The 27,011-nt window shown below is 42.7% G+C and overlaps 1 protein-coding gene across 1 annotated transcript in view; it reads left to right on the top strand.

Annotated features, from left to right (window-relative positions):
* LOC140199571 (uncharacterized) overlaps positions 1 to 27,011 on the top strand; it is a 254,277-nt gene that overhangs the window by 173,362 nt on the left and 53,904 nt on the right. Inside the window, exon 16 of the mRNA XM_072261873.1 lies at positions 3,156 to 3,209. Within this exon, the coding sequence (XP_072117974.1) occupies positions 3,156 to 3,209 (54 nt within the window). The remainder of the gene's footprint in view (positions 1 to 3,155; positions 3,210 to 27,011) is intronic.

Raw genomic sequence — 27,011 nt, 5'->3', positions numbered from 1 at the left:
ACTTCAAAAAGTGAGACAGGTCCTAAAAAGCAGCAGGCCAGGCAGCATCTCTAGGAAGATTTCAAACATCCTTTTACTACTGGTTATAACATGAATATATTATTAACTCAGATGTAAGGTGTTAAGTTACTCCTTAAGCTTTAGTTAAGGTCACACCTGAGTATGTTTTAACTCTTCTTAGAGATGCTGCCTGGCCTGCTGCATTCACCAGCAACTTTGATGTGTGTTGCTTGAATTTCCATCAGCTGCAGAGTTCCGCGTGTTCAGGTCCTAAAAAGCCAGCTGAATGGGGAGAACAAGATCAGAGCCATCAATGCATTTGCCCTACCTGTCTTCAGATACCCAGCCACAATAGTGTACTGGCCAAGGAATGAACTAGAAGCTGCTGATATCAAGACCCAGATACTGTTAACAGTACATAGAGGATTCCACCCGAAGTCCATCGTCGAGCGATTGTACACCCGCCGGAGTAAAGGACGATGAGGACTTGGAAGTGTCAAGGCCAGAGACCTGGAAGAAATGTGAATCAGCCATGAGTATGTCAGCATGACAGCCCCTAAGGACGGCCTGCCAGGAGAATCCCTCAGACAGCAGGCAGAGGACGTGGAAATGGAAGCAACAGAAGCAGGGATCAATCACACCAGACAAGACCCAAGATAAAGACTGTGCAAGAAACCCACTGAAACCATCCAGCACATAGTAGCAGGATGTAATGCAGGCAGGGACAGCATTCACTGGACAGCACAACAACCAAGTTGTAGGAGTTGTGTACAGGATCATCTGTTTTAAGTATAGATTGGACACTCCCAAGGTCAAATGGGAAACACCCAAGGTAGTGGAGAATGAAAGAGCACAGATCCTGTTGGGATTTTCAAATACAGACTGATAAGCAGGTACTGGCCAACCAACCAGACATAGTAATACTGGACAAGGAACAGAAGAAAGCAACAGTAATAGATGTGGTAATCCTGAATGATAGTAGCATCAGGAAGAAATAATATGAGAAGCTGGAGAAATACCATGGCTTTAAAGAGGAGATAGGAAGGATGTGGAAGGTTAAATCCAGAATAATCCTGGTGGTAACGGGAGCACTTGGAGCTCTGACTCCTGGACTGGGAGAGTGGTTCCAACAAATCCCAGGAACAATATCTGAGATCTTGATCCAGAAGAACACACTACTAGGAACAGCAAGGATATTGCACTGAACCCTCAAACTCCCAGGCTTCTGACAGTAGACCCAAGATTGAGGGAAAAATACACGTACACATACCACCCTTAAAGGGTGAGGAAAAGAATATATATCTAAAAAACTTAAATTACGTAAGTAGTACAAAAAAGAAAAAAAGTAGCAAGCTCGTGTTCATAGGTTAAATGTCCATTCAGAAATCTGATGGACAGAGGGGAAGAAGCTGTTTACAAATTGTTGAGTGTGTGCCTTCAGGGTCCTTTACCTCCTCCCTGATGGTAGAAATGAGAAGGTGACGAGTCCTGGGCGATGGGGGTCCTTAATGATGGATGCCGCCTTCTTGAGGCATTGCTCCTTGAAAATGTCCTGGATGCTGGGGAAGCTAGTGCTCATGACTGAGCTGACTGAATTCACAACGCTCTGCAGCCGTATTTGATCCTGTGCAGTGCTCCCCACGCTCCATACCAGATGGTGATGCAGCCAGTTAGAATGCTCTTCATGGTACATCTGTAGAAACTTAACGAGAGTCTTTGGTAACTTACCAAATCTCCTCAAACTCCTAATGAAATATGGCCGTTGCCATGCCGCCTTTGTAACTGCATTGATATGTTGGGCTCAGGCTAGATCCTCAAAGATGTTGACACCCAGGAACTTGAAATTATTCACCCTTTCCACTCTGATCCTTCTGTGAGGACTGGTGTGTATTCCCTCATCATTTAATATAAATGGGTGGTTGATAATCAGTGTAGACTTGGTGGGCCAAAGGGTCTGTTTTCTGTGTTGAATCACTCTATGTCACTAAAGTGTTAACGTTGAGCATTTAACATTTAAATAACCAAACTTGTATGGCCTAAAGAATGCTAGATATTTTCATCAATTTGTTTCCAAAATAAAATCAACAAAATTCATTTTTATTAAAACCTTGGATTTCCTCATCCTCTTAGCATCTCCACTGAATGCATTTTATAAATTTAGGGTCAAACCTTCTTCCTGCTTCGCTCTGCTGATATTCATGAACATAGACGTTTAATAGGCACAACTGTGTTTAAAATATGAATTTCCCATGGTGACTAGGGATTGAAAACCAAAACATTGAAGACGATCTCGTTTGATGCTGACCTCCTGTGTGGAGTTTGTAAGTGACTGTGGATTTCCTTTAGGTGCTCTGGTATCCTGTCACATCCAGAAATCATTCTGATAGGTTAATTGTCTGCTGTAAATGACCCCTTAGTGTAAATAAGTGGCAAGAATTAATCGGTGGAATTGACAGACATGTGAAAGAAAATAAGTTGCGGGGCTATGGGGAAATAAGAAAGAAATGGAACTGGTGGCATTACTCTGCTTGGACCTGGCATGGTTTTGTTGGACTGAATAGCTACTCCTGTTTTGTACCGAGTAAGTATCCTATCAGAGAGTTGCTCACGGAAAGAATAGATGCATTGTCTATACTTGAGTTCAGGTTCCATTTCGGAAGGTTTTCACAGCTGTTCTGGAATGCTGTCTTGTTTGAATTCATCGAGTACATTCCTTCAACATTGTTTAAAAATAGGAACAATGACACACTTGTCCAGTGGTTATTTTACTCAACCACCCACCCGAGTTCTGGTCCTTTGATCACATATGTAAGTTTGAGTCCAATCAGGGTCACTGGGGAATTAAATTCATCTAGAGTTACAATTAAAGCTGGTTCTAGTAACAGCAATCATTGAAAATCCAAATAATCAGATTTGCTCACCTTCTTCAGGTAAGGGAATCTGCTATCTTCCCTTGGTCAGACCTATATGTGAATTCCGACTCATCACTGTGATTGACTCTTAACTACTTTCTAAGTTCAGGGACATTCAGATATACATTAAATGTTGCCATTACCAGTAATATCCACATAACATGGATGAATAAACAATAATATTCTATTGTTGCTTCTGCTTGAATATTTCGATTTCCTAACCAACAGATTTCTTCCTTCTAGGGGGATCATGGAAACCCGGGTTTGCCAGGAAGAGATGGACGCCATGGACCGATGGTAGGAATACTCTTTCTCAACTGCTGAATATGATTTATTTACTTGCTCTTCCTTCCTTGGTGGGAGGGATCACTGACACAGTGTCTACCACTGCTTTGAGCAGCTCCAGGACTTTTCCTTGATGTTTTAGTTTATAATGTGCTAATGATTAGATAACTGGAGAGAAGTGCATAGAATTGCTTCCAAGTTTGATCAGGGATGCAGACGCAACATCAGGTCGGAAGTAGGGAGATTTGCTGACGATTGGCAGAGCTTGATTGCATTCATACCTTGGCAAACGAAGCAGCCCATGTCTGCTTTCAACAATATTCAGGCATGAGCTAATAATTGGCATGTAACTGTGCCAGAAACATGCCAGGAAAATGGCACACGAGGGAGAGTCTAACCACAGTTAGTGGCATTGCCATTGCTGAGTCCTTCACCATCAATATCCTTGGACCTGAAACTCATGTGGACGAGCTACATAAGTACCAGGCCCTCATGCCGTAGTGTCACCTGTTGCAGCCGTCCAGAAGAGGAGACACTGAGGCAGTGTGGGAGAGAGCAGAAGCTTCTGTGGGCATGTGGAATCTGTACTGGGTTAGAGGCTGGCCCCTCTTGTCCATCAGTGTTCACTCAGTGGAGGTCAAGTTGGACCAGGACAACATCCCGTGCACCATTAATCTATAGCCCATGCTACATAGGGACTTGACTGTATGTGACTGTATGTTTTTCCTTCTATTAAAACTATATGTGGTATGTGTTGTGTGCTGTTGGTACTGTGTTTTGTACCTTGGCCCCAGAGGAATGCTATCTTGTTTAGCTGTATTCATGTATAGTTGAATGGCAATTAAACTTCATCATGAAGCTTATAACTACCTGGGACATTGTAGTACATGTGAATGGTGCCACATCTATCACCCTGAAAGTTCATTGATCACCAGTGCACATTGGCTATTGTGTGTAATATCTACAGAATGCACCCTGGTTATATGACAAGGCTTACTGCTGTTGAATTTCCCAGACCCATTTGCTCCATCATTTAAAAAAAGGATGAGGACTTCTGGTACAAAGCAACAGATCTGCAGTCTTCCCTCTATATCCCCCACCATCCTGATTTGGAAATGTGTCACCAGTTCCTCATTGTTGGACCTAAATCCTTGAATTCCCTCCCAACTGGCACAGTGAGAATGTCTTCCAAAGGACCACAGATTATCTTTGACAAAAAGACTTGGTTGGCCCAAGGGGTTTTTCTATGTTGGATGGCTCTCTAACAAAGCTCCCTTTATGATATGTTTGCTGCTGTTTGTAATGGAGGAATATATCCTCCTGTACTGTTCAGAACCTCTACCCCTTCCCAATTCCACCTGACCCAATTGCCATAAAATCTCTATCCATTGAACTCTTTCTGAGTCTAATGCCAGTTTCCTCTACACTCCCCACCCATGCTTCTATGCCAGTCACGATGCCAATCTGACCTAATTCCATCTGCCTCCATGTGGTCCATGTCCCTCTATTCCCTGCCTGTTCACTTGTCTGTCTAAATACTCTCCTATCTGCTTCAATTCCTTTCTTAACAAAGTGTTCCAGCTGCTTACCACTCTCTATGTAATGAAACTTGCTTTGCACACCACCTTTAAACATCCCCCCTCTCACTTTAATACCATGTCCTCCAGTTTTGACATTTCCATCCTGGAAAAAGAACATCTACCTTCTTTATGCCTGTCATAATTTGATTAACCTCTGTCAGGTCGCCACTGATGTTCAGGAGAGAACAATCTAAATTTGACCAACCTTTCCTTTTAGTTCATACATTCAAATCCAGGCAACTTTCTGGTGAACCATAAGTACTCTTTCCAGACCGTCCATACCCTTCCTACAGTGTGGCAACCAGAAGTGCAGACAATAATACAAATATGATCTAACCAAAGTTTTTTACAGCTGAAACATGAATTCTTACATTTTATCACTTTGGCCCATTTGTTTTGCCATTTTAAGGGGCTATGGACTTGCACTCCAAGATTCAGTAGGTGTATTTAATGTCATAAAAATGTATACAATATACATCCTGAAGTTCTTTTTCTTTGCAGATCTTCCACTGCAGATAGTACTTCTATGGCTTCTGCTATTTACTGTCTACCTTCCTCTTACAATTGACCTCCCAAAATACATCCTGTCACACTTGCCTGGATGAAACTCTATCTGCTATTTCTCTGCCCAAATTTCCAACTATATCCTATACCCTATATCCTGCTGAATACTTTGACAACCTTCCTCACTAAGCACAAATCCACTATTTTTCATGTCAACTATATTTTTAATCAGATCACTCATAACAGAGGTTACAGCACCGATCCTTGCAAAGCACGACAGGTCACAAACATCCAGTTTGACAGAAAACCCCCACAATGACCCAACATCTTCTATGATCAAATCACTTCTACTATATATCCAAGTTACCAACTCTCTGTGGGTTCCAGGTGACTTAATCTTTTGAACCAACCTACAATGAAGGGTATTGTCAAATGCTTTACTAATGTCCACACACATAACATTCATTGTCCTACCCTCATCAATCAGCTTCATTACTTCCTCAAAAAACTCTAGCAAATTTATGAGGCAGGGCCTTCCCTTTTCCGAACTAGTAGGTTCATGCTTTTCCAAATGCAAGTAAATCCTGTCCCCAGCAATGGTTCCAATAATTTCTCTGTCACTATTGTAAGCTTCACTGGCTCATAATTTCTCCAGTACATCTTAACTCCCTTGCAGCTTGCTTGAAATTCACCACCATCTAACTGTAAGCAAAGCTTATCCCAGACAGGTTGACTACGAGGTGTGGAACCTGTTGAGAACATTCCCCATATGCACTTAAGGTTCTGTACAAATTGCTATCTTTTACTTTTGCCTCTGGCGGAATTAACAATTCTCTCAAAAACAAAATGTCCTGGAAGTAATTGAGTGATGTTGTGATGAACTAGGTGTAAAGTCATGTTTATTGTCATGTGACACATAGTGATATGTGCAATAACATGCTTCTATGCAGTAGTATCACAGGCACACATATCATCATTTAACCAGTATTCAAAGCAAAAGCATAAATGGCACGCAATTCTTGTCAGGAAAGAACCCAACTGGAACAAATAGTCCACTTCAGTGGAAAGTTGTCAAAGTGGCTGTAGTGTCGCTAAACTCTTATGATTATGGTTTTGCTTCAGTTCCAGAATAGACTGGCTGAAGGGTTGAAGCTTTTCTTGAAATTGGTGGTGTGGGACTTCAGGCTGCTGTGTCTCCTCCCTGATGGTAGCCGTGAGGAAATGGCATGGTCCGGATGGTGCGGATCCTTGGATTTTGAAGCAGTGGCTCCTGTAGGAACTGCCAGTGGTGGGGAAAGATATATCTGTGGTGTGTTGGGTCGAGCGTACTGTTGTCTGCAGATTCTTGCATTCCTGCACATTTGAGTTGTCATACCAGACCATTGATACCGTATCACAATGATCCAGGTATCAGCTGTGCTCAGTAATGTTGTCATAATGTAGACTATCCCATGCTGGGAAGCAATTTCAAAATAGCTGGTGACCTTGGTTACTGAATTAGCTGAACAAATAACTTTCCTAAAGAGTCAATTGAACAATTATAATTTCTGGGGTTTTGAATATTCCACATAATGATTCACTTGCTTTGTGAATTGGCATCTAATTTTCTGTCTTTCCCTAAATTTCAAGCAATTGATGTTGTTGTGAATGTTATGATGAATTATCATAACCTAGAGCTGATTATTATTGCTAAGACATAGAAGTCTATGGGCCAGCTGTTGGTCAATGCATTGATATAGACTAACATGTACATGATGCACCAACGGACCAGATTTTGTACTATATGATTCTATGACTCTAACACTATATGTTGATAAACAACGTTTCTCTCGTGTCCTCATTAGTTTGAAAAATGCTGAAATTGGCATTTATCACTCTATGTATGAAACACCAGGTCAAGCTTATTTTGTGGGATTGGTTGAACTCAAGAATGTACAGTATATATACAATATTCTCCTCCAGTGTGTAGGTTCAGACTCCTTGGATGAGCAAGAGATCCCAATGAGATGGAATCCTCCATCCCCTTCTCCTATAGCCAACTCCCCTCTGCCTTCATCTCCAGCCCTTTACCTTTCTCCCCACCTGGCTTCACCAATCAACTTCTAGCTAGCCTTCTTCACCTCCTCCCTCTTTTTTTATTCTGGTGTCTTCCCCCTTCCTTTCCAGTCCTGAAGAAGGGTCTCGGCCCGAAATGTCAACTTTGTTCATTTCCATCAATGCTGTCTAACCTGCTGAGTTCCTCCAGAGTTTTGTTAATGTTGATCTAAAATGTACAACTTGGGCACTGGAAAGATGAATAGGGTTTAATCCTGTGGACTATAAATATAAAAGACAAGCAGCATGGTCCTGCTGAAGAGTCTTGGCCCAAAACATCGACTATATTCTTTTCCGTATATGCTGCCAGGCCTGCTGAGTTCCTCCAGCATTTTGTGTGTGTTGCATGGATTTCCAGCATCTGCAGATTTTCTCTTGTCTGTAAATCTCATTACTACATTTGTATTCCTACCAATTTAAACCCATCACTTTTACAGTCTTCTGTGTTTGATGGATATGTAAAGGAGCATGTTGTTTTGTTTCCAAACGCACTCGGTTATGGGCATTGTTGGAAGAGAATTCAAAGTCAAAGACAAGGTAATTACTACCTTTAATGGCATCACTGTGATCACTTTAAATTAAAATGGACTTTCTTGTTCTTTGATTTGTGTTCTTTCTTGCAAAAATTGTGTATAACTTATTTTAATTTGATTTTCTTGTGAAAGCTACTTATATTATGCGATGTGCCTATGATGCTGCTGCAGGTTTTTCAGTACTTGTTGGATACTGCCTGTTACTCGGTTTGTACTTAAGGCAGCAATGAGGGTCCTCCATCTCTGTCATTCCTTGGCCATCTTCTCTATTGTGCCCCAAGTGTGGTTCAGGATCCTCATTTCTGCCTCTGCAGTATGGCGTCAAGTTGTCTTTGGTCTCCTGCATTTCCTCTGCCATTGAGGGGTCCAATGAAGTGCTGTCTTGATGGTGGAGTTGGCCTCTCTTCTCATCATGTGCCCAATGCATCTCCAACGTTTCCTCATGATGATTGTGGCCATGTCCTCTTGGTGACACTGAAGGAGTAGGGCATGGCTGGAGATCTTTCTTTGCCAGAACTTTTCAGTACTTGTGCACGTGACTTTGAATTCTCTTCCAACCCTCACCAACATTATACAGTTCCAGCTGAAGTGGGTATGAAGTCAGTGGATTGAAGCCACCATTAGGTGAGACAGTCTTTTCAGCTTCAGGTCATGCTTATTTGTGTATAAAAACTGGAGAAGAGCAGACAACCATATAGGCAGTTAGGTGCAGCACTCTGGTAGTGAAATGTGAGCTTGCTTTGGTTCCAAGTTGGATAGAGGAAATGGATTGGTAGAGGATTCCAGAGATTCATTGGCCTCTTTAAGAAGTCCATAGAAGAGGAAAATGGAGAAGCATGTGCTCATATTTTTATTGTTTTTTGTTGAGTGTTTCTTTCACTTGCTTACATTTCGCTTTTTTGTGTTTTATTTCGTTTCCTTCCCCACCCAACTTTTCTTCCCCAGATTTTGTGTTGCCCTTGGCTACCACTTTGACCCGCCCTCTGAAAGCATAATTGTGAGAACATTTAGTTATCCATTAAATGAGAGTTATCCATTATGAGTGTAAGTGAAAAGATGATAATAGCTACAGGATCTGTAGCTATGACCAAGCCAGTTCCATTGATTTCAATACAAGGTTGTGAATTAGTAGTGTGATCACTTGAGTTGAGTATGATGTTCTCCTAAGGCATCATCTATTGGTGGGTCTTTGGGTGGCAGTAGAGGCCAATCCAGGATCCACATATTCTGGTTCAGTATAGACTTGAGGAAGTGGTGGCTGTGTTTACTGGACAGTTTTATAGAGCAGTTTGATTGTTCAGTCTCTCCTTTCACAGCTGCCATTTATTCTCTGCAGCATCGTGCAGAGGGCAGCTCCCTCTTATAGATATTTTCTCAAGGTGCATTCATTGAGTGCAATGTAGTCCCAGTTTTCAGATGCAATGTTAAAGTTTCTTCGGTCTGATTTTGATGTTATCTTTGAAGCGTTTCCTTTGCCCACCAGGGATTCACTGACCTTCCTTCAACTGGGAATAGAGGTTCTGTTTGGGGAAGATGTGAGTTAGGTATCTGGATGACATGACCTATCCATTGGAGCAGGTGTTGCTTTACTGTGGTGGAGATACTGTTCATGTTGTCCTCCTCCAGTACACTGGTGTTAGTGTGTTTGATCTTCCACCTGATTTTCAAACTCTTTTTGTAAGGTTCTCTTGTGGTATGGTTCCAGGGCTTTTGTGTGTCTAGTGCAGGTGGTTCATGATTCAATTCCATACAGCAACGTAGAAAGGACAACTGCTCTATAAAACTGAAAAACACACACAAAATGCTGGAGGAACTCAGTAGGCCAGGCACCATCTATGGGAAAAAAATACAGTTGATGTTTCAGGCCGAGACCCTTCAGCTAGACCTGAAGTTTTGTTTGGACCTGTAGGTTGCGGCTTTAAGGACTCTTTTGGAATCTGTGTAGGCTCCACTAGCACTACCCAGGTTCAATGCTTGCTTTTGAGGAAAGAAGGCCACTAAGATAGGGAAATTGGTCTACGTTTTCAGGAACGATATTGTCAAGTTTTATGGAAGGCTGGCTGGTGGTGGCTGATATAGGATCTATGTCATTTATTATATTAAACACATGAACCAGGGCTCTTTATGCCTTGGTAAAAGGATTCAGGATACATTGGAGATCTTCTTCAGAGTGTGCCACGATGGTGTTGTCATCCACATATTGAAACTCCATGCTCGTGGTGCTGCTGGCTTTGTTCTTGGTCTGGAACCGGTTGAGGTTGAAAAGTTTGTTGCCCATTCTACATACAATAGGGATTCATTGTGGCAGGTTTTGGCCAGTGAGGTGGAGGATGACAGCAATAAAGATGGCAAATAGAGTGGGTGCAATGATACAGCCCTGTTTGACTCCTGTCTTCACAGTGAAAGGTTCTGATTCAGTGCCACTATGTGTTGACATGCCATCATACAGTAGCCTCAGTGTTTATGAGTACCTGATAGTATGCACCAGAAAGAACAAATTTGAGGCATGTTGACAGCACTCCAGTTCTAAACGGTGGCTTCTCATTGACTATGTCGTTGTCCGAGCTAGGTACCGCCACGAGGTAAATATCACAAGAGCCATGATTGTCACAGATGACTGCTGGGCAAATCATTGCCTGATCTGCTCCATCACATCCATCAGGCTCATAAAAAATAGGGGAGTTCATAAGAATCGGATCAATTCAAGACTAAAACCAAAGCGCCTACTTGACACTGCCACCCAACAACACTTTCAGGCCTTATTTGGGGAGAACCTCCAACAGGAATATCTGGAGATTATCAAAGAACATTGGGGTCCACTTAAACCCACCATCCTCAATACTTATAAAAACATCCTTGGGTAGAAGTCTAGAAAACATCAGGATTGATGATAATGATGTGGAAATAGAACAACTTAACTCCAAGAAAGAAATACATCGGCAGCAAGGCTGGAAGAGAAGCCTACTCCAGAGCCAAGTCAAATGTCCAGCGAAGGGTGAGACAGCTAAAGAATTCTTGGCAGAATCAGGTGACACATTTGATGGAGAGAACTCTTTCGAGAACTGTGCCAGCACTGCTGGACCAGAGGTTACAAACCAAATCCTCCAGCGACCTGTGAGAGAAGGCATGGGGAACCTCCTAGTACGAAACAGGTCCATGAAGCCTTCAGGAGTCTGAAAAGCAGCAAGGCCACTGGTCCTGACAGTAGAGATCCTCAAGGAAGGTGGGCCTGTGCCCATGCACCACATAAATGCCTTGCTCCTACAGGGCTGGGAAAAGGAGCAACTGCCCTCAGAGCTCAGAGATGCTCTAGTAGTGACCATATTCAAGAAGGGAGACAAGGCACATCGTGGCAGTCACAAAGGTATCTCCCTCCTGGCAAAGTGCTTGCACATACAGTATCCTTGTCAACTGGCTCCTTCTACTACCTGGAAAAGTACTCCATGAATCATAATGTGGTTTTTGCCAATTAGAGGTACAAACAGACATGGCCTTCACTGCATGCCAATAACTGAAAAACTGCTGTGAACAAAGGCAACCCTTGTTTTTGGCTTTCATAGATTTGACAAGGTTGTGAATTGTATTCTCTGGACTAAAATACATTTGAATCATCCTATTGTGATGTGCTGTGAATGTGTTCCAATGTACACCATCCCTTCTGTCCCCACTGGCTATTAACTTTTTAATGGCCTTTACACTCGGACAAGGTATTTTCCAGTGCTGATGTTGACCTTAGTCCCAAAGCTATTAACCATGATTTTTGAATACTCACAGGTGATATGCAATTTTAAGCAAGCAGATATAAAAGTGAAAACAAGGGAAAGAGTCAGCAGTTCTGTAAAACAGAAGTAGAAATGTATTTTCAGGTTAGGATTATAATACTGTATTGTGAGTATGCATTCTGCAGGGGCATCTCTCCATTGGAAGTGAGAGTTTATGGAATCACTTTACTGTATTGTTATTTTAATTTTATGGATGGCCTTTATATTACTGGTGTTGTGAAATAAAATATCAAACTCAGCTGTGTTTCCAGAGATTAGATGATTCAACTGAGAACAGGAGAGACTTCATAAGAAGTGTGCTGGAAACACAGGAGATTCGACATAATTTATAATAGTGTTTACCTACATCTCCCAAACACCAGGCTCCTTTTGGTGTACTTAAATCCCAAAGCTTCATTCCAGTTTAAAAAGGATCACATGGGATATGTGTCTCAGAAACAGCCAAACAACCTGGCCAGTTGATAAGGACAATTATGATTCATTGGAGCAACCTCTGCCTATCCTCTTTTAATTCAACTACTGTGATCCTCTATTCCATTCTTCCTCAGACACTTGTCCAACCTCTATAAATACATCCTGGTTATGCTTTCAACATTGACTATCCTTCATGCCTCTGGTACCTGTCGTATCACTAAATATGATTTAAATATCTCTGCTAGTGCCATGACACTTTCTGCACTTGCTTTTTGTAGGGTCTGGGGGAACACCTTATCAGGCCCTGGGGATTTATCTACCCTGTTTTGCCGCAGGACAACAAACACCTCCTCCTCTGTAATCCATGAGGTTGATACCACTTTGCCTCACTTCTATAGACTCCGTGTCCATCTCCTGAGTAAATGCAGCTGAAAAATATTTATTTATTTACAAACTCCTCCATCTCTTGGCTCCATACATGGATTACCATTCTGATCTTCCAGAAGACCATTTTTGCCCCTTGCACTCAATCCTTTGTTCTTAACATATCTGCAGAGTCCCTTAGGATTGACCTTCACCTTGTCTGCTAGAGCAACTCCATGCCTTCTTCTAGCCCTCCTGATTTCTCTCTTAAGTGTTCTCTTGAATTTCTTATACTCCATAAAAACCTCATTTGTTCCGATCTGCCTATACTTGCTATGCACCTGCTTTTTTTTCCCCTCTCTTAACCAGGGCCTCGATATCTCTTGAAAACCAAGGTTCCCTACACTTATTTTTTTTCCTTTTATTCTGACAGGCACATACAAACTTTGTATTCTCAAAATTTCACTTTCGAAGGCCTCCTATTTACCAAGTATATCTTTCCCAGAAAACCGCTGGACCCAGTCCACACTTGCCAGATAATTTCTGATACCACCAAAATTGGCCTTTCTCCAATTTAGAATCACAACCCGCAGACTAGACCTAGCTTTTGAAGCTAATGGCATTATAATCATTAGATTCAAAGTGTTCCTCTACACAAACTTCTATCATCTGCTCTGTTTCTTCCCTTAACAGGAGATCTGGTGTCGCACTCCCTCTGGTTGGCACTTTCTGTACTTACTGATTAAGGAAGCTTTCCTGAACACATTTGACAAACATTACCCTTTTACAGTATGGGAGTCCCATTCAATGTGTGGAAAGTTAAAATCACCAACTATAACAAACTTATCCCCTTTGCAGCAGTCTGCAACCTCTCTACAAATCTGTTCCTCTAAATCCCTAGGACTGTTGGTGGTCTGTAATATAGCCCCATTAACGTGGTCATACCTTTCTTGTTTCTCATTCCCCCCATAATGCCTGACTAGACGATTTCTTTAGTCTGTCCTGACAGAGCACTGCTGTGACATTTTCCCTGACTAGTAGCGCCATCCCTCCTCCTTTAATCCCTCCCACTCTGTCGCACCTAGAATAGCAGAACCCCGGAATACTGAGCTGCTGGTCTTGCCGCTCCTGCAGCCAAGGCTCACTAACGGCTACAGTATCACAATTCCAGCTGTTGATCCATGCCCGGACCTCATCCGCATTCCTTGCATTGAAATATATGCAGCTTAGGACACTGGTTTCCCCATGCTCTCAACCCTTTACTTCCTGACTTTGTCTGAGGTCTTACCAATATCTGTCTCCACAATCTCCCCACTAACTGTTCTTGCAGTCTGATTTCTATCCCCCTGCAATTCTAGTTTAAATCCCACCGTGCACCATTAGCAAACCTTAGGGCTAGGATATTAGTCTCCCTCCATTTCAGGTGCAAAGCATCCCTTCTGTACAGGTCCCAGCTTCCCTGGAAGAGAGCCCAATGGTACAAAATCTTACACCCTCAATCCTACATCAACTCCTTAGTCATGCATTAAACTTTATAATTTTTCTATTTCTGGCCTCACTAGCACGTGGCACAGGTAGCAATCCTGAGATCACAATCCTGGAGGTCCTGCCCTTTAACTTAGCACCCTGAACTCACTTTGGAGAATTTTGTCACTCTTCCTATCATTGGTACCTACATGAACCACGACCTCTGGCTATTCACCCTCCCACTTAAGAATGCCGTGGAGCCGACCCGAGATGTCCCAGAAGCTGGCATTCAGGAGGCTGCATACCATCCATTCTCACCCACCAAACCTCCTTTCTGTTCCCCTAACAAATCCTCTGTTACCACGGCTCGCTTCTTCTCCCCACTTCCTTCTGAATCACAGAGTCAGACTCTGTGCCAGAGACCCGATCGCTGTTGCTTTCTTCTGTTAGGTCATCCCACCCCTCCACGCCCCAACAGTATCCCAAAGTGATATACCTGTTGTTGAGGGGGATGACCACAGGGGTACTCTGCACTGGCTCCTTAACCCCTTTCCTCTTCCTGACTGTCACCCAGTTTCCTCTGTCCTGCACCTTGGGTGTTACTACCTCTCAATGTGTCCCGTCTGCTACCCTCTCAGCCTCCCAAATGATCCAGAGTTCATCCAGTTCCAGCTCCAGCTCCTTAATGTGGATTGTTAGAAGCTGCAGCAGGATGCACTTCTCACGGATGTAATTGTCAGGGACACTAGAGGTCTCCCTGCCTTCCCACATTCTGCCAGAGGAGCGTTTGACTATCTTGCCTGGTGTCTCTACTTTCCTAGCTGAGCAAGTGTAATGGAGGGGGAAAAGCCTCCACCCACAGCTTATTTTAGCTTCTCTGACCGAAGCCTCTCCTCACTGAAGCCTCAAAATCTCCACTCTAACTCTGTCCATTCCAGCGATGCTCTGACAATGGCTGCTCTGCTCCGATGGCCACTGCCTAACTTTAATTTGTTCTTGCCAATCAATCCCGAACACTGGCTGCCATCCACCACTCCAAAACTGCCGAGAGTCGCTGTCCTTTTGACTCAATCAGCGAACGGTAGCGAACTATGTACCTCTCCGATTGGCTGCTGCTCAAAGCTCATTTTAAAGACCGCTGTCAGGTCACCCTCAGTTGCCTTTTCTCAGAAGTGAGGCCAGTCTGCTCATGCTTTTCTCACGTGTACCTCCTCCTATACTGCCACATATCCCTGCACCCTCGCGATTCCCACATCACATGTACCCCCTCCTATACTTCCACATATCCCTGCACCCTCGTGATTCCCACATCACAGGATTCCAACACTGTGACTTCAAATCCTCAGCACCCCTGTGGTTTTGCTGGAATATTTATCTACAAACGATTTGTAAATCGTTGATCCTACATCAAGTCCTAGTAGCTCTACCTACATGAACACTTATGTATTCAATGTATATTGGTCACTGTCAACCACCTTTGTTAAAATGCAAAACAAACTTAAAAACAAAAAAAAAGTTCAACATTCATTTACAACTTGAAACTTGTGGTAACGCCAAGGAATGAAGTTCCCTAGCTATCAAAGGGTGGGAGTGAACTAATTAGTCAATTTGGCTCATAATTGTGCTAAATAGTACAAATTTTGCATGTGTATTAAATGAAAGCCACTTTTTATGGAGGGCTTAATTTATTTCAGATGCTCTTGGTCCAACATTCCTGTCCATATATAGCTTGGCAGACTCCGAATGAAGTTTGTGAAAGCTTGAATGAAGTTTTGATCCATTGGAAACTAGGACAGGACATAGGTGAGCTAGGTTGAGAGATGTATTTTTTTTTTCAGTTTTCCTGTTTTCACTGGTAAAACGGAAAATTTTCCAGAGTTGTATTTGGCCACAAATTTGAGTATGGCATAGTCTGTATTTATTTGAAGTGTTTTGACACAAACTGTTTTCTATATTAATCTTAGAACATGGTTTAAATAAGAAAACAACAATATTAGTTTCTATATTGTCAATGATCTACTTACGCTTAATGTCACAGAAGGGACCCCTTTTAATCTAAGCAACTATCTCTGTCTACACCATAAATGTCAGGCACATGATGGACTGCTGTATCTTTCTCATCATTAACAGTGTGCCACTTATGTTAACTGTCTACCCAGTTTATCATTGCAAAAATGCTTATGTTAAAGTAGTATAATAGAGTGCAAACCCTTTCTATCATGTGTGTCCTACTACTTTGCTAATTAATTTCTGAGAGGTGGCAAATTTATGAAGTCTTCATTAAAGCTTTCCATTGTATTGTATCCCCAGTTAAAAATAATGAATGGTTTATTTCTTTGAGTAATAAGTATTCATTAGTAGAAAGTCAGCATTCACTACTTTTTTCCCCATTGCAGTATTTATGTAAAAAAGTGTGTATATTCGGACGGGAGGCTGTTCAGTCTGTCCCGGCTGAGGGCGAAAACCAAGGCTTGTGAAGTACTCATCAGGGACATCTTGTTTGCAGACAACACGGCACTGGCAACACACTCTGAAGAGCAACTGCAACGCCTCATGGACAGCTCCTCAAGAGCCTGCCAGGACTTCAGCTTGACCATCAGCCTGAAGAAGACCGACGTGTTGGGCCAAGGATTTGAGCACCCCCCTGCCAATACCATCAACAACTACGAACTGGAGGTAGTTCACGAGTTTACATACCTTGGCTCCACCATCACGGACAGCCTCTCCCTAGACCCCGAGATCAACAGACGGATCAGACAAGCAGCCTCAACATTCACCAGGCTGACAAAGAGAGTCTGGGAGATCAGAAAGCTGACGATGCACACCAAAGTTGCAGTCTACAGGGCCTGCGTCCTCAGCACACTGCTTTACGGCAGCGAGACCTGGAGTCTCTACTACAGACAAGAGCAGCGTCTCAACACCTTCCACCTTCGCAGCCTGAGACGCATCCTGGACATCAAGTGGATTGATCAAGTCACCAACAATGAGGTCCTAGCCCACGCCCAGATACCCAGCCTCTTCACCCTGCTCCAACAACGCCATCTCCGCTGGCTGGGCCACGTACACCGCGTGTCAGATGGGAGGATCCTGAAAGGCTTGCTGTATGGGGTACTGGCCTCCAGCAAGAGAGCACAAGGGTGGCCCCATCTTCATATCAAAGATGTTTGCAAGAGAGACATGAAGTCACTGAGCATGAACATCGAGAGGTGGGAGGAGATTGCAAGCGATTGCTCTCGCTGGAGGCTGGAGAAGAGAAGCTCTGAGGCTTGCTGCTGAAGAATAGCTCACTCGTTGGAAAAACAGCACCAAGACAGCACTGGAGGATGCGCCTTCAAGTACAGTCACTGCAGCCAAGGCTGACACTCCTGTGTGGGCCTCTACAGCCAGAACAGATGCTGCTTTTCCAATACAGACTAAAGCAGGACTTTCCAGGTGCAGATCCATGGTCTCGCGAGACTAACGGATGCCACCACCACCACAGGCAAAGTAGCCAGGAGAATCTTCTTATTAGAGAAGAGGATACTCCAGACTAATGTCTGACAGAGGATGTAATTAGTTTTTAAGTTCTGTTTATTGCAAGTTAACGCATCATGCCTTCGATGGTCATAGCTCCCAGTCCCTAACCAAGCTCAGTCTGTACAATGCCATAGTCAAACCAACACTTGATGGCTGTGACAGCAGCTTTTGTACAGAACATCAGTGCCTCCTGTCCTAGACCTTCAGAATCAAAGGGGAAGACCACCGCCCAAATGCCAGTGTCCTATCCAGAGCCAAATGAGTTGGGCCCGTGATCGTATCAGATATGTCTCTCAAAACAAATTCACTATTCCCAGTTTAATCAAGCTCATAGAGCTCCAGAAAGGTTCAAAGAAGACCCTGGAAGCATCACTAAAGACATTTTTATTTAACACATACCTTGGAAATTAACACAAAGAAGAAACCATTCTGATAGCAAAGTCTATTTAACAGATCTTCTTAGACTGAATACCTTCCGCTTTCAGGCAGCTAAATAGAGGAAAGCAACTTTGGTAAAGTAATAAGCTATTAGCCTGACCAATCCTGCCTTGGCCATTTACACGATTGAACCTGAAAGACTGGGCCCACAAACTAGAATGATTCTGGATAAGGATAACATGGAAGAGAATGTTTTTGTTCTCCTAGAGTTTTGCCAAACACAAGTAGTTGATACTAGTTGTTACTAGTTCAAGTTGATGAAAACATCGGTTGATGTTTTGTGCAATACTCTGGTTCTGTTGGCTATGTAAGTCTAGGGAAGACAATCTCCGGCCCCAGCAAATGTGTGAGATTGAGCTGCGAGCCCACCCTGAATCCCCCTGTTTGTGTGGATGCTGAGTGATTCGTTACCGTTACAAATAAATAGCACTAAATAACAGACGGTACACTGCAAACCTTTAACGATTTAGCTTTATGATTCTTAATTCAACTAAAGCGTTAGTAAAGAAAAAGCAAAAAAAAAGAAAAGTGCCCATTTTATGAAATAGTCTAATGTGCACAAGTTGGAGCTCACAGTTTCCCCTTCGCTGATCCTCCTTCGATCTCCCCAGGCTTCGTCAAATCGCAGCCCCGCGCCAGGTCGAGTCCTATGACCTCTCCTCCGGCATCTTCTCCTTTCATCTCCCGCCGAACAAAAGACCCAGCTCACACCGGTGTCGGGCACACAACATGAAAACTTTCCCCCTTCATTGGACAGCTCACATTCTAAAGCACCCGTTAGCTCTAACCAGAACCCAAACACTGCTTCTGCAGAAAGACCTATGTTAGAAGTGAAGCCGTTCCCAGGGTGTTACATTAGGAAAAGATGTATTTACAGTTATCCATAGTTACTGAGGTAATTACTTATGGAAGCAAGTGTAGTGCATGATTTGAGATCTGATATACTGTATACACGAAACCTACAGTGCCTATTAAAAGTACTCATCCCCCTTGGAAGTTTTCATGTTTTATTGTTTTGCAACATTGAATCACAGCAGATTTAATTTGGCTCCTTTTGACACTGATCAACAGAAAAAGACTTCCGTGTCAGCGTGAAAACAGTTCTCTACAAAGTGATTTAGATTCATTACAAATATAAAACACAAAATAATTGATTACATGAGCATTCACACCCCCTTAATGTGAGACACCAAATCATCCATGGTGCAGTCAATTGGTTTTAGAAGTCACATAACTAATTAAATGGCATCTGATTTTGGAGACCTGTGTACAGTCAAGTTGTTTCAATTGGTTGTAGTAAAATGCATGCATTACTAAATGACAGTAAAAGAGGATTGCGTGTCCTCATAATCTAATCTAATCTAAAAGTATACCTGTATCTGGAAGGTCTAACCGCTGGTGTGTCAGTATCCTGGCAAAAACTACACCATCAAGACAAAAGAGCATTCCAAGCAACTACACAAAAGGTTATTGAAAAGCACAAGTCAGGAGATGAATACAAGAAAATTTCCATGTCACTGAATATCTCCTGGAGTACAGTTAAGTCAATAATCAAGAAACAGAAAGAGTATGGCACAGCTGTAAATCTGCTTAGAGCAAGCTGTCCTCAAAAACTGAGTGACCATGCAAGAAGGAGACTAGTGCAAGAGGGAGGCCACCAAGAGACCTATGACAACTCTGGAGGAATTACAAGCTTCAGTGGCTGAGATGGAGAGAATTGCACACAACAGCTGCTGCCCTGGTGCTTCACCAGTCACAGCTTTATGGGAGAGTGGCAGAGAGAAAGCCACTGTTGCAAAAAAAACTCACGAAATCTCGGCTCGAGTTTGCCAGAAGACATGGGAGACTCTGAAGTCAGCTGGAAGATGGTTCTATGGTCTGATGAAAACAAAATTGAGCTTTTTGACCATCAGACTAAACGCTATGTTTGGTGTAAGCCAAACACTGCAATTCATCAAAAACGCACCATCTCTATCGTGAAGCATGGTGGTGGCTGTATCATGCTGTGGGGATGCTTCACTGCAGCAGGCTGTGGAAGGCTTGTGAAGATAGAGGGTATGAATGCAACAAAATACAGGAAAATCCTAGAGGAAAACCTGATGCAGTCTACAAAAGAATTGTGACTTGGGAGAAGATTTGTTTTCCAGCAAGTCAATGAACCTAAGCATAAAGCCAAAGCTACACAGGAATAGCTTAAAAACAACAAAGTTAGTGTCCTGGAGTGGCCAAGTCCAGACCTCAATCCAATTGAGAATTTGAGGCTGGACTTGAAAGGAGCCGTTTATTCATGACCCCCATGCAATCTGACAGAGCTTGAGCAGTTTTGTGAAGAAGAATGGGGAAAAATTGCAGTGTCCAGATGTTTCAAAGTTGATTATAGACCTATCCACACAGACTCGAGGCTGTAATTTCTGCCAAAGGTACACCAACTAAATACTGACTTGAAGGGGGTGAATATTTATGCAATCAATTATTTTGTCTTTTATATTTGTAATTAATTTAGGTCATTTTGTAGAGATCTGTTTTCACTTTGACATGAAAGTCTTTTTCTGCTGATCATAAAAAGAACGGATTAAATCTACTATGATTCAGTGTTGTAAAACAATAAAACATGAAAACTTTCAAAGGGGTGAATACTTTTTATAGGCACATTATTTGAAGCTGTAATCCACTGGAGTAATTTACACCTGGAGTAGATAAATCAGAGGTACAGCTCATGAATAAAATGCTTTGGAGTTGAAAGGACTCAAAGAATGGCTGAGAGAAATTGTTTCGCTGGCACTGGCACTGGCACCTGAATAGGGAACAGAAGGAGTAGTTCTATTGGAATTGGCTTAATTTTAATTGGTGCCCTGCAAGTTGAATAACTAGGACTGAAGATGGTGTTTTAAATTGCATGGCAGGGAAAGGGTGTGAGCATTGAAGAGTAAATTGTGAAGGAATGACAACCCAGAGGAACAGAGCATTGGAGTGAAAAGCAAAAAGAATGTTAAAATCATAAATGAAGGTGCTTTAGCAAGGTGAAATGATACAAGCATATATTTATTGGTGCATTATGATAGTCTTTGCAAACACGTGGTTGTTAGGAGAGCGAGGCTGAAAATTACATAGTGTGATTGGCTTTTAGAAGAGAGGGGTAAAATGCAAAAGGAGATGGGTAACTAACCTTGATATCAAGAAATGAGATGAAAAGGATCAAGAAGTATGGCCAGTTAGATGAAGTGGTGAATGGCAAAGTGCAGAAAGCACTTTTGGGAGTTGTCTATGGCCCCAAAAGCAGATAATTAAAAGCACAAGTGACAAGGGGCCATTAATCCACACACACACAACACACCAAAGTAATTGTAAGTGTGAAACAGAAAATGATGAAGTATGTGAGAAATGACTTGCCCGGTCAGGTTGTTAAGGAGGCAATGGGGCAACACCGTGAGGCATCTAGCAGAGCTGCTGCCTCAAATTTGGCAGCCCATGTTCAACCCCGACCACCTGTGCTGTCTCTATGGAGCTTGCTCTTCCACCATGACCAGGGGTTTTGGTTTCCTCCCACATCTGGAAGACATGCTGGTTGATAGATTAATTTGTTCGTTATGTGCCGTGTCATGGTCTTTCCATGACCATGATAGTTTTCGGCATGACCATCCACCACCTGTTCCCATGGCTTCACGTGACCCTGATTGGTTGGGGGGGGGGTTTAAGATGGTGCTACACCTTGCCCAAGGGTGACCTGCAGGCTGGCGGAGGGCAGGACCACCTTACACCTCCTTTGGTAGAGATGTATCTCCACCCCGCCGCCAGGTAGGCTAATTATCCATAGTAAATTACTCCTGGTGTGTAGATGAGTTGTAATATCTGGGAAGAAGAGTCAATGACAATGTGGGGAGAATAAAAACTAGGATTTATGCAAACGGTTAATGGTCAGTTCAAACAAGATGGGCTGAAGGGTCTGGTTCCATACGGTATGATGTGACATTATTACAAGAAAACATAGTAATGTGAAAAGGCAAACTATTAATAACATTTGCAGTTAAGCAACCTTTGTAGAAGAATGATCTTGAACATAATAGAATTTAACATAAAGATTAAAAGTGATTTAGTTCTTTCTATCTGAAGCCAATGTCCTATGAAGGTATGAGATTTGAGTTAGCTATGGTAGAGAGGGAAAGTACACAAAATGGTATGCCAGTGAAGAAGCAATGACTAAACAATACATAATTTGCAATAAGTGTATATCTCCTTAAGGGACGCCCCCCCCAAAAAAAATACAAGAACATCACTCCATTCACCGTTGTCAAGAGAAATTAGGATACAGAAAAGACTTACAGTGTTGTAAATGTAGAGGTTTGTCTGGCGGTGGTGTAGTGGCATCCGCACCGGACTTTGAGCTGAATGGTCCCGGGTTCGAATCCGGCCGGCTCCTTGCACGCTGTCCATCTGTTCAGGGTTGAGCGTTGAGCTAGCAACTCGGCCTCATAAAAAAACAAACAAAATTGCTAAAAGAAAGGCAAGGTTATCACCTGATGCGCCACAATGTGCAGAGAGGAACAACAGCAAAAAGCCTAGGGACTGGGAATATCTCGGGATCCTGCAAAGGGAATGAAGGATATATTACAGCATTACCATCAAATCATGGATGAACCAGAATCTCCACTCCTTACAGAGATCTAGGAACTTCAGTATTCAAATCAGGTGACCCTGACCTTTACAAGAAATTGGGTTATGACCTCTAAAGCTATTAGAGATGCTAAGATACATTTCCAATCCAAAACCAAGTCATGGCCATCATCTGTGGAAGGGCTAGTACAGGCTACAAAATGAAGTTGGGCCGCATCGCTGTCTACAGCGCATTCCTTCCGGTGGGATTAATGTGTTCTATGCATGTTTTGAACAGCAGTATGTTACCAATCAGCCCGACAACCTCCAATGCACGTCAACCCACGCTCCCCGTTGAGGATGCAAGATCAGTCTTCTGAAGTGTGAATCTGCAGAAAACATTTGACCAGGATGGTGTCCCTGGCCATTTCCTTAGATCCTGCACCGAGCAGCTAGCAGGGATATTTGCAGGCATTTTATACCTCGCCCTGCTTCAATTTGAAGTTCCCACCTTCTTTAAGATGACTATCATCATCCTGGTACACATGAGAGGCATTGACACAGTACACGCTCAGTATGTTTATCCAAGGGTTAAATTGTACAATACTGGAAGGAAAACATTTAAGTTGAGAGAGCAATGTTCAAAGGAGATGTGCAGGGAAGTTTTTTTATATAGGAATGTGCTGCCAGTGATGATGCTAATTGCAAATATCACAAGATCACAAGACAAAGGAGCAGAAGTAGGCCATTCGGCCCATCGAGTTTGCTCCGCAGCTCGCCCATGAGCTAAAATATTCACCCATCTAGTTCCAATTTCCAGCTTTTTCCCCATATCCCTTGATACCCTGACTAATTAGATACCTGTCAATCTCCTCCTTAAACACCCTCATTGGTTGGGCCTCCACAGCTGTATGTGGCAACGAATTCCACAAATCTACGACTCTCTGGCTAAATAATTTCTCCTCATCTCTGTTTTAACTGGGTACCCTCTAATTCTAAGACTATGGCCTCTTGTCCTGGACTCACCCACCAAGGGAAACAACCTTTCCACATCTACTCTGTACAACCCTTTCAACATTTGAAATGTTTCTATGAGATCCCCTCTCATTCTTCTATAATCTAATGAATACAGTCCAAGAGCCGACAAACACTCCTCATATGTTAGCCCCTGCATTCCAGGAATCATCCTCGTAAATCTTCTCTGAACTCTCTCCAACATCAGTATATCCTTTCTAAGATAGGGGGCCCAAATCTGCACACAGTATTCCAAATGAGGTCTCACTAATGCCCCATAGAACCTCATCAACACCTCCTTACTCTTATACACTATTTCTCTTGAAATGAATGCCAACATAGCATTCGCTTTCCTTACCGCCGATCCAACTTGGTAGTTAACCTTTAGGGTATCCTGCACGAGGACCCCCAAGTCCCTTTGCACTTCCGATTTTTGAATTTTCTCCCCATCTAAATAATAATCTGCCCGATTATTTCTTCTTCCGAAATGTACAACCGTACATTTATCAACGTAGTATCTCATCTGCCATTTCTTTGCCCACTCTCCTAAACTGACTAAATCTCTCTGCAACCTTCCCGTTTCTTCAACATTTCCTGCTCCTCCACCTATCTTGGTGTCATCCGCAAACTTGGCCACAAAACCATTTAATCCATAATCCAAATCACCGATATACATCGTAAAAAGAAGCGGCCCCAACACCGACCCCTGCGGAACACCACGAGTAACCGGCAACCAATCAGAATAGGATCCCTTTATTCCCACCCTTTGCTTTCTGCCTATCAGCCAATGCTCCACCCATTCCAATATCTTTCCTGTAATTCCATGGGCTCTCATCTTATTAAGCAGCCTCATATGCGGCACCTTCTCGAAGGCCTTTTGAAAATCCAAATACACAACATCCACAGCCTCTCCTTGTCAATCTTATTCGCGATTACCTCAAAAAATTCCAATAGGTTGGTGAGGCAGGATCTTCCCTTCATGAAACCATGCTGGCTTCGGCCTATCTTGTCATGCTCCTCGAGGTATTTCATAACCTCATCCTTGAGGATTGACTCCAATATCTTTCCAACTACCAATGTCAGACTAATAGGTCTGTAATTTTCTTTTTGCTGCCTCCTTCCTTTCTTAAATAGCGGAACTATATTTGCGACCTTCCGGTCCTCCAGAACCATGCCAGAGTCTATTGATTCCTGGAAGATCATTTCCAATGCTTCCACAATCTCCAAAGCCACCTCCTTCAGAACACTTGGGTGCACCTCATCCGGACCGGGAGACTTATCTATTCTTAGTCCACTTAGCTTCCCAAGCACTTTCTCTCTAGTAATCTTGACTGTACCTAATTCTATTCCCTGATACCTCTGGCTATCAGGTATATTGCTCATGTCTTCCACTGTGAAGACTGATGCAAAATACTCATTCAGTTCCTCCGCCATCTCTTTGTTATCCATTATAATTTCTCCAGCATCATTTTCAATCGGTCCTATATCTACCCTTGTCACTCTTTTACTCTTCATATATTTAAAAAAAACTCTTAGTACCCTTCTTTATATTAATCGCCAACTTCCTTTCATAATTCATCTTTTCTTTCCTAATGACTTTCTTAGTTTCCTTCTGTAAGTTTTTAAAAGTCTTCCAGTCCTCATTTTTCCCACTAATTTTTGCTTCCTTGTACGCCATTTCTTTTGCTTTCATTTTTGCCTTAACCTCTCTCATTAGCCACATTTGTGCCATTTTTCCATTCATGATTTTCTTTTTTCTTGGAATATTTTTCCTGCATTTTCCTTATTTCTTGTAGGAATTTCATCCAATTCTGCTCTGCTGTCCCTTCATTTAGCTTACTTTTCCAATTGACTTGGGCCAGTTCCTCTCTCATACCACTGTAATTTCCCCTGTTCCACTGAAATATTGATACACCTGATACCAGCTTCTCCTTTTCAAATTTGAAACTGAACTCAATCATATTATGATCACTACTTCCAAGGGGTTCCTTTACCTTCAGCTCCCTAATTGCCTCAGGTTCGTTACACAGCACCCAATCCAAAACAGCCGGTCCCCTGGTGGGCTTCTAGACAAGCTGCTCCAAAAAGCCATCCTGTAGGCATTCTACAAACTCCCTCTCCTGAGATCCATTACCTTCCTGACTTTCCCAATCCACTTTCATATTAAAATCCCCCATAATTATCTTGACATTTTCCTTCTGACACGCTTTTTCTATTTCCAGCTGCAACTTGTAGTCCACGTCCCGGCTGCTGTTTGGAGGCCTGTATATAACTGTTATTAGTGTCTTTTTACCCTTGCCATTTCTTAATTCTACCCATAAGGATTCTACCTCTTCTGATGCTATGAGCCTTCTTTCTACTGATTTGATACTGTTACTTACCATTAGGGCCACGCCACCCCTTTTACCACCTTCCTATCTTTCCTATACACTGTGTATCCTTGGATATTCAGTTCCCAATCACATCCATCATTTAGCCATGACTCGGTGATGGCCACAATGTCATATCTTTTAACCTGCAGTTGTGCAGCAAGGTCAACCACTTTATTTCTAATGCTGCGTGCATTTAAGTACAGTACATTTAGATCAGTATCTGTTGCTGATTTTGCTATATTTCTATTTTGCAGCAAATTATCCTGTATATTCACCAGCCTGTCCTTCTTGCCACCTTTGCTGCACAGTATTTTTGACTTATTTCTATTTTCCTCTTCCTCGACCCTAACACCTTGGTTTCCTTCCCCTTGCCAACTTAGTTTAAACCCTCCCTGACAGCTATATTAAACAATCCCGCCAGGATATTAGTACCTTTTGAGGCTATGATAGAACATTTTGAAAGAAAGGCACATGGGTATGTAAAGAATGGAGCGACTTGTGTAATTATTTCTGCACAGCCATCCTGGGCTGAGGAGCCTATTCCTGTGTTGTACTGTTCTGTGTTCTACTACAGCAGCTTGAAGTTCATTGTCAAAGATACCTTTTCTGAGGTATTAAGCCGAAACACTTGGTTAGATATTTTAATGTGTTCACATGGGTGTGCATTTTGTTTATCACAACTGCAAAACACCATGTTTCCACTGGGGTCTGTTGTGCAAGTTTCAGTAATACTGGCAGCATATACACCATTTGGAGAGGACAGAAGGCTATGGAAGAAAGAAAAGGGGGAGAGGAGTACCAGAGGGAGGCGATGGGCAGGCAAGGAGATAAGGTGAGAGAGGGAAAAGGGAATGGGGGTGGGGGGCATTACTGGAAATTCAAGAAATCGATGTTCATGCCACCAGATTGGAGGCTACCCAAATGGAATATAAGGTGTTGCTCCTCCAACCCGAGTGTGGCCTCATTGCAACAGTAGAGGGGGTCATGGTTTGACATATCAGAATGGGAATGGGAAGCAGAATTAAAATGGGTGGCCACTGGGAGATCCCGTTTCTTTTGGTGGATGGAGTGTAGGTGCTCAGCGAAACAGTCTCCCAATATACATCAGGACTCGCCAATATAGAGGAGGCCACACCAGGTGCCCTGG

Source organism: Mobula birostris, chromosome 1, assembly GCF_030028105.1.
Source record: "Mobula birostris isolate sMobBir1 chromosome 1, sMobBir1.hap1, whole genome shotgun sequence".
NCBI classification, from domain to species: Eukaryota; Metazoa; Chordata; class Chondrichthyes; order Myliobatiformes; family Myliobatidae; genus Mobula; species Mobula birostris.
This window is presented reverse-complemented; position numbering and strand designations above follow the sequence as displayed.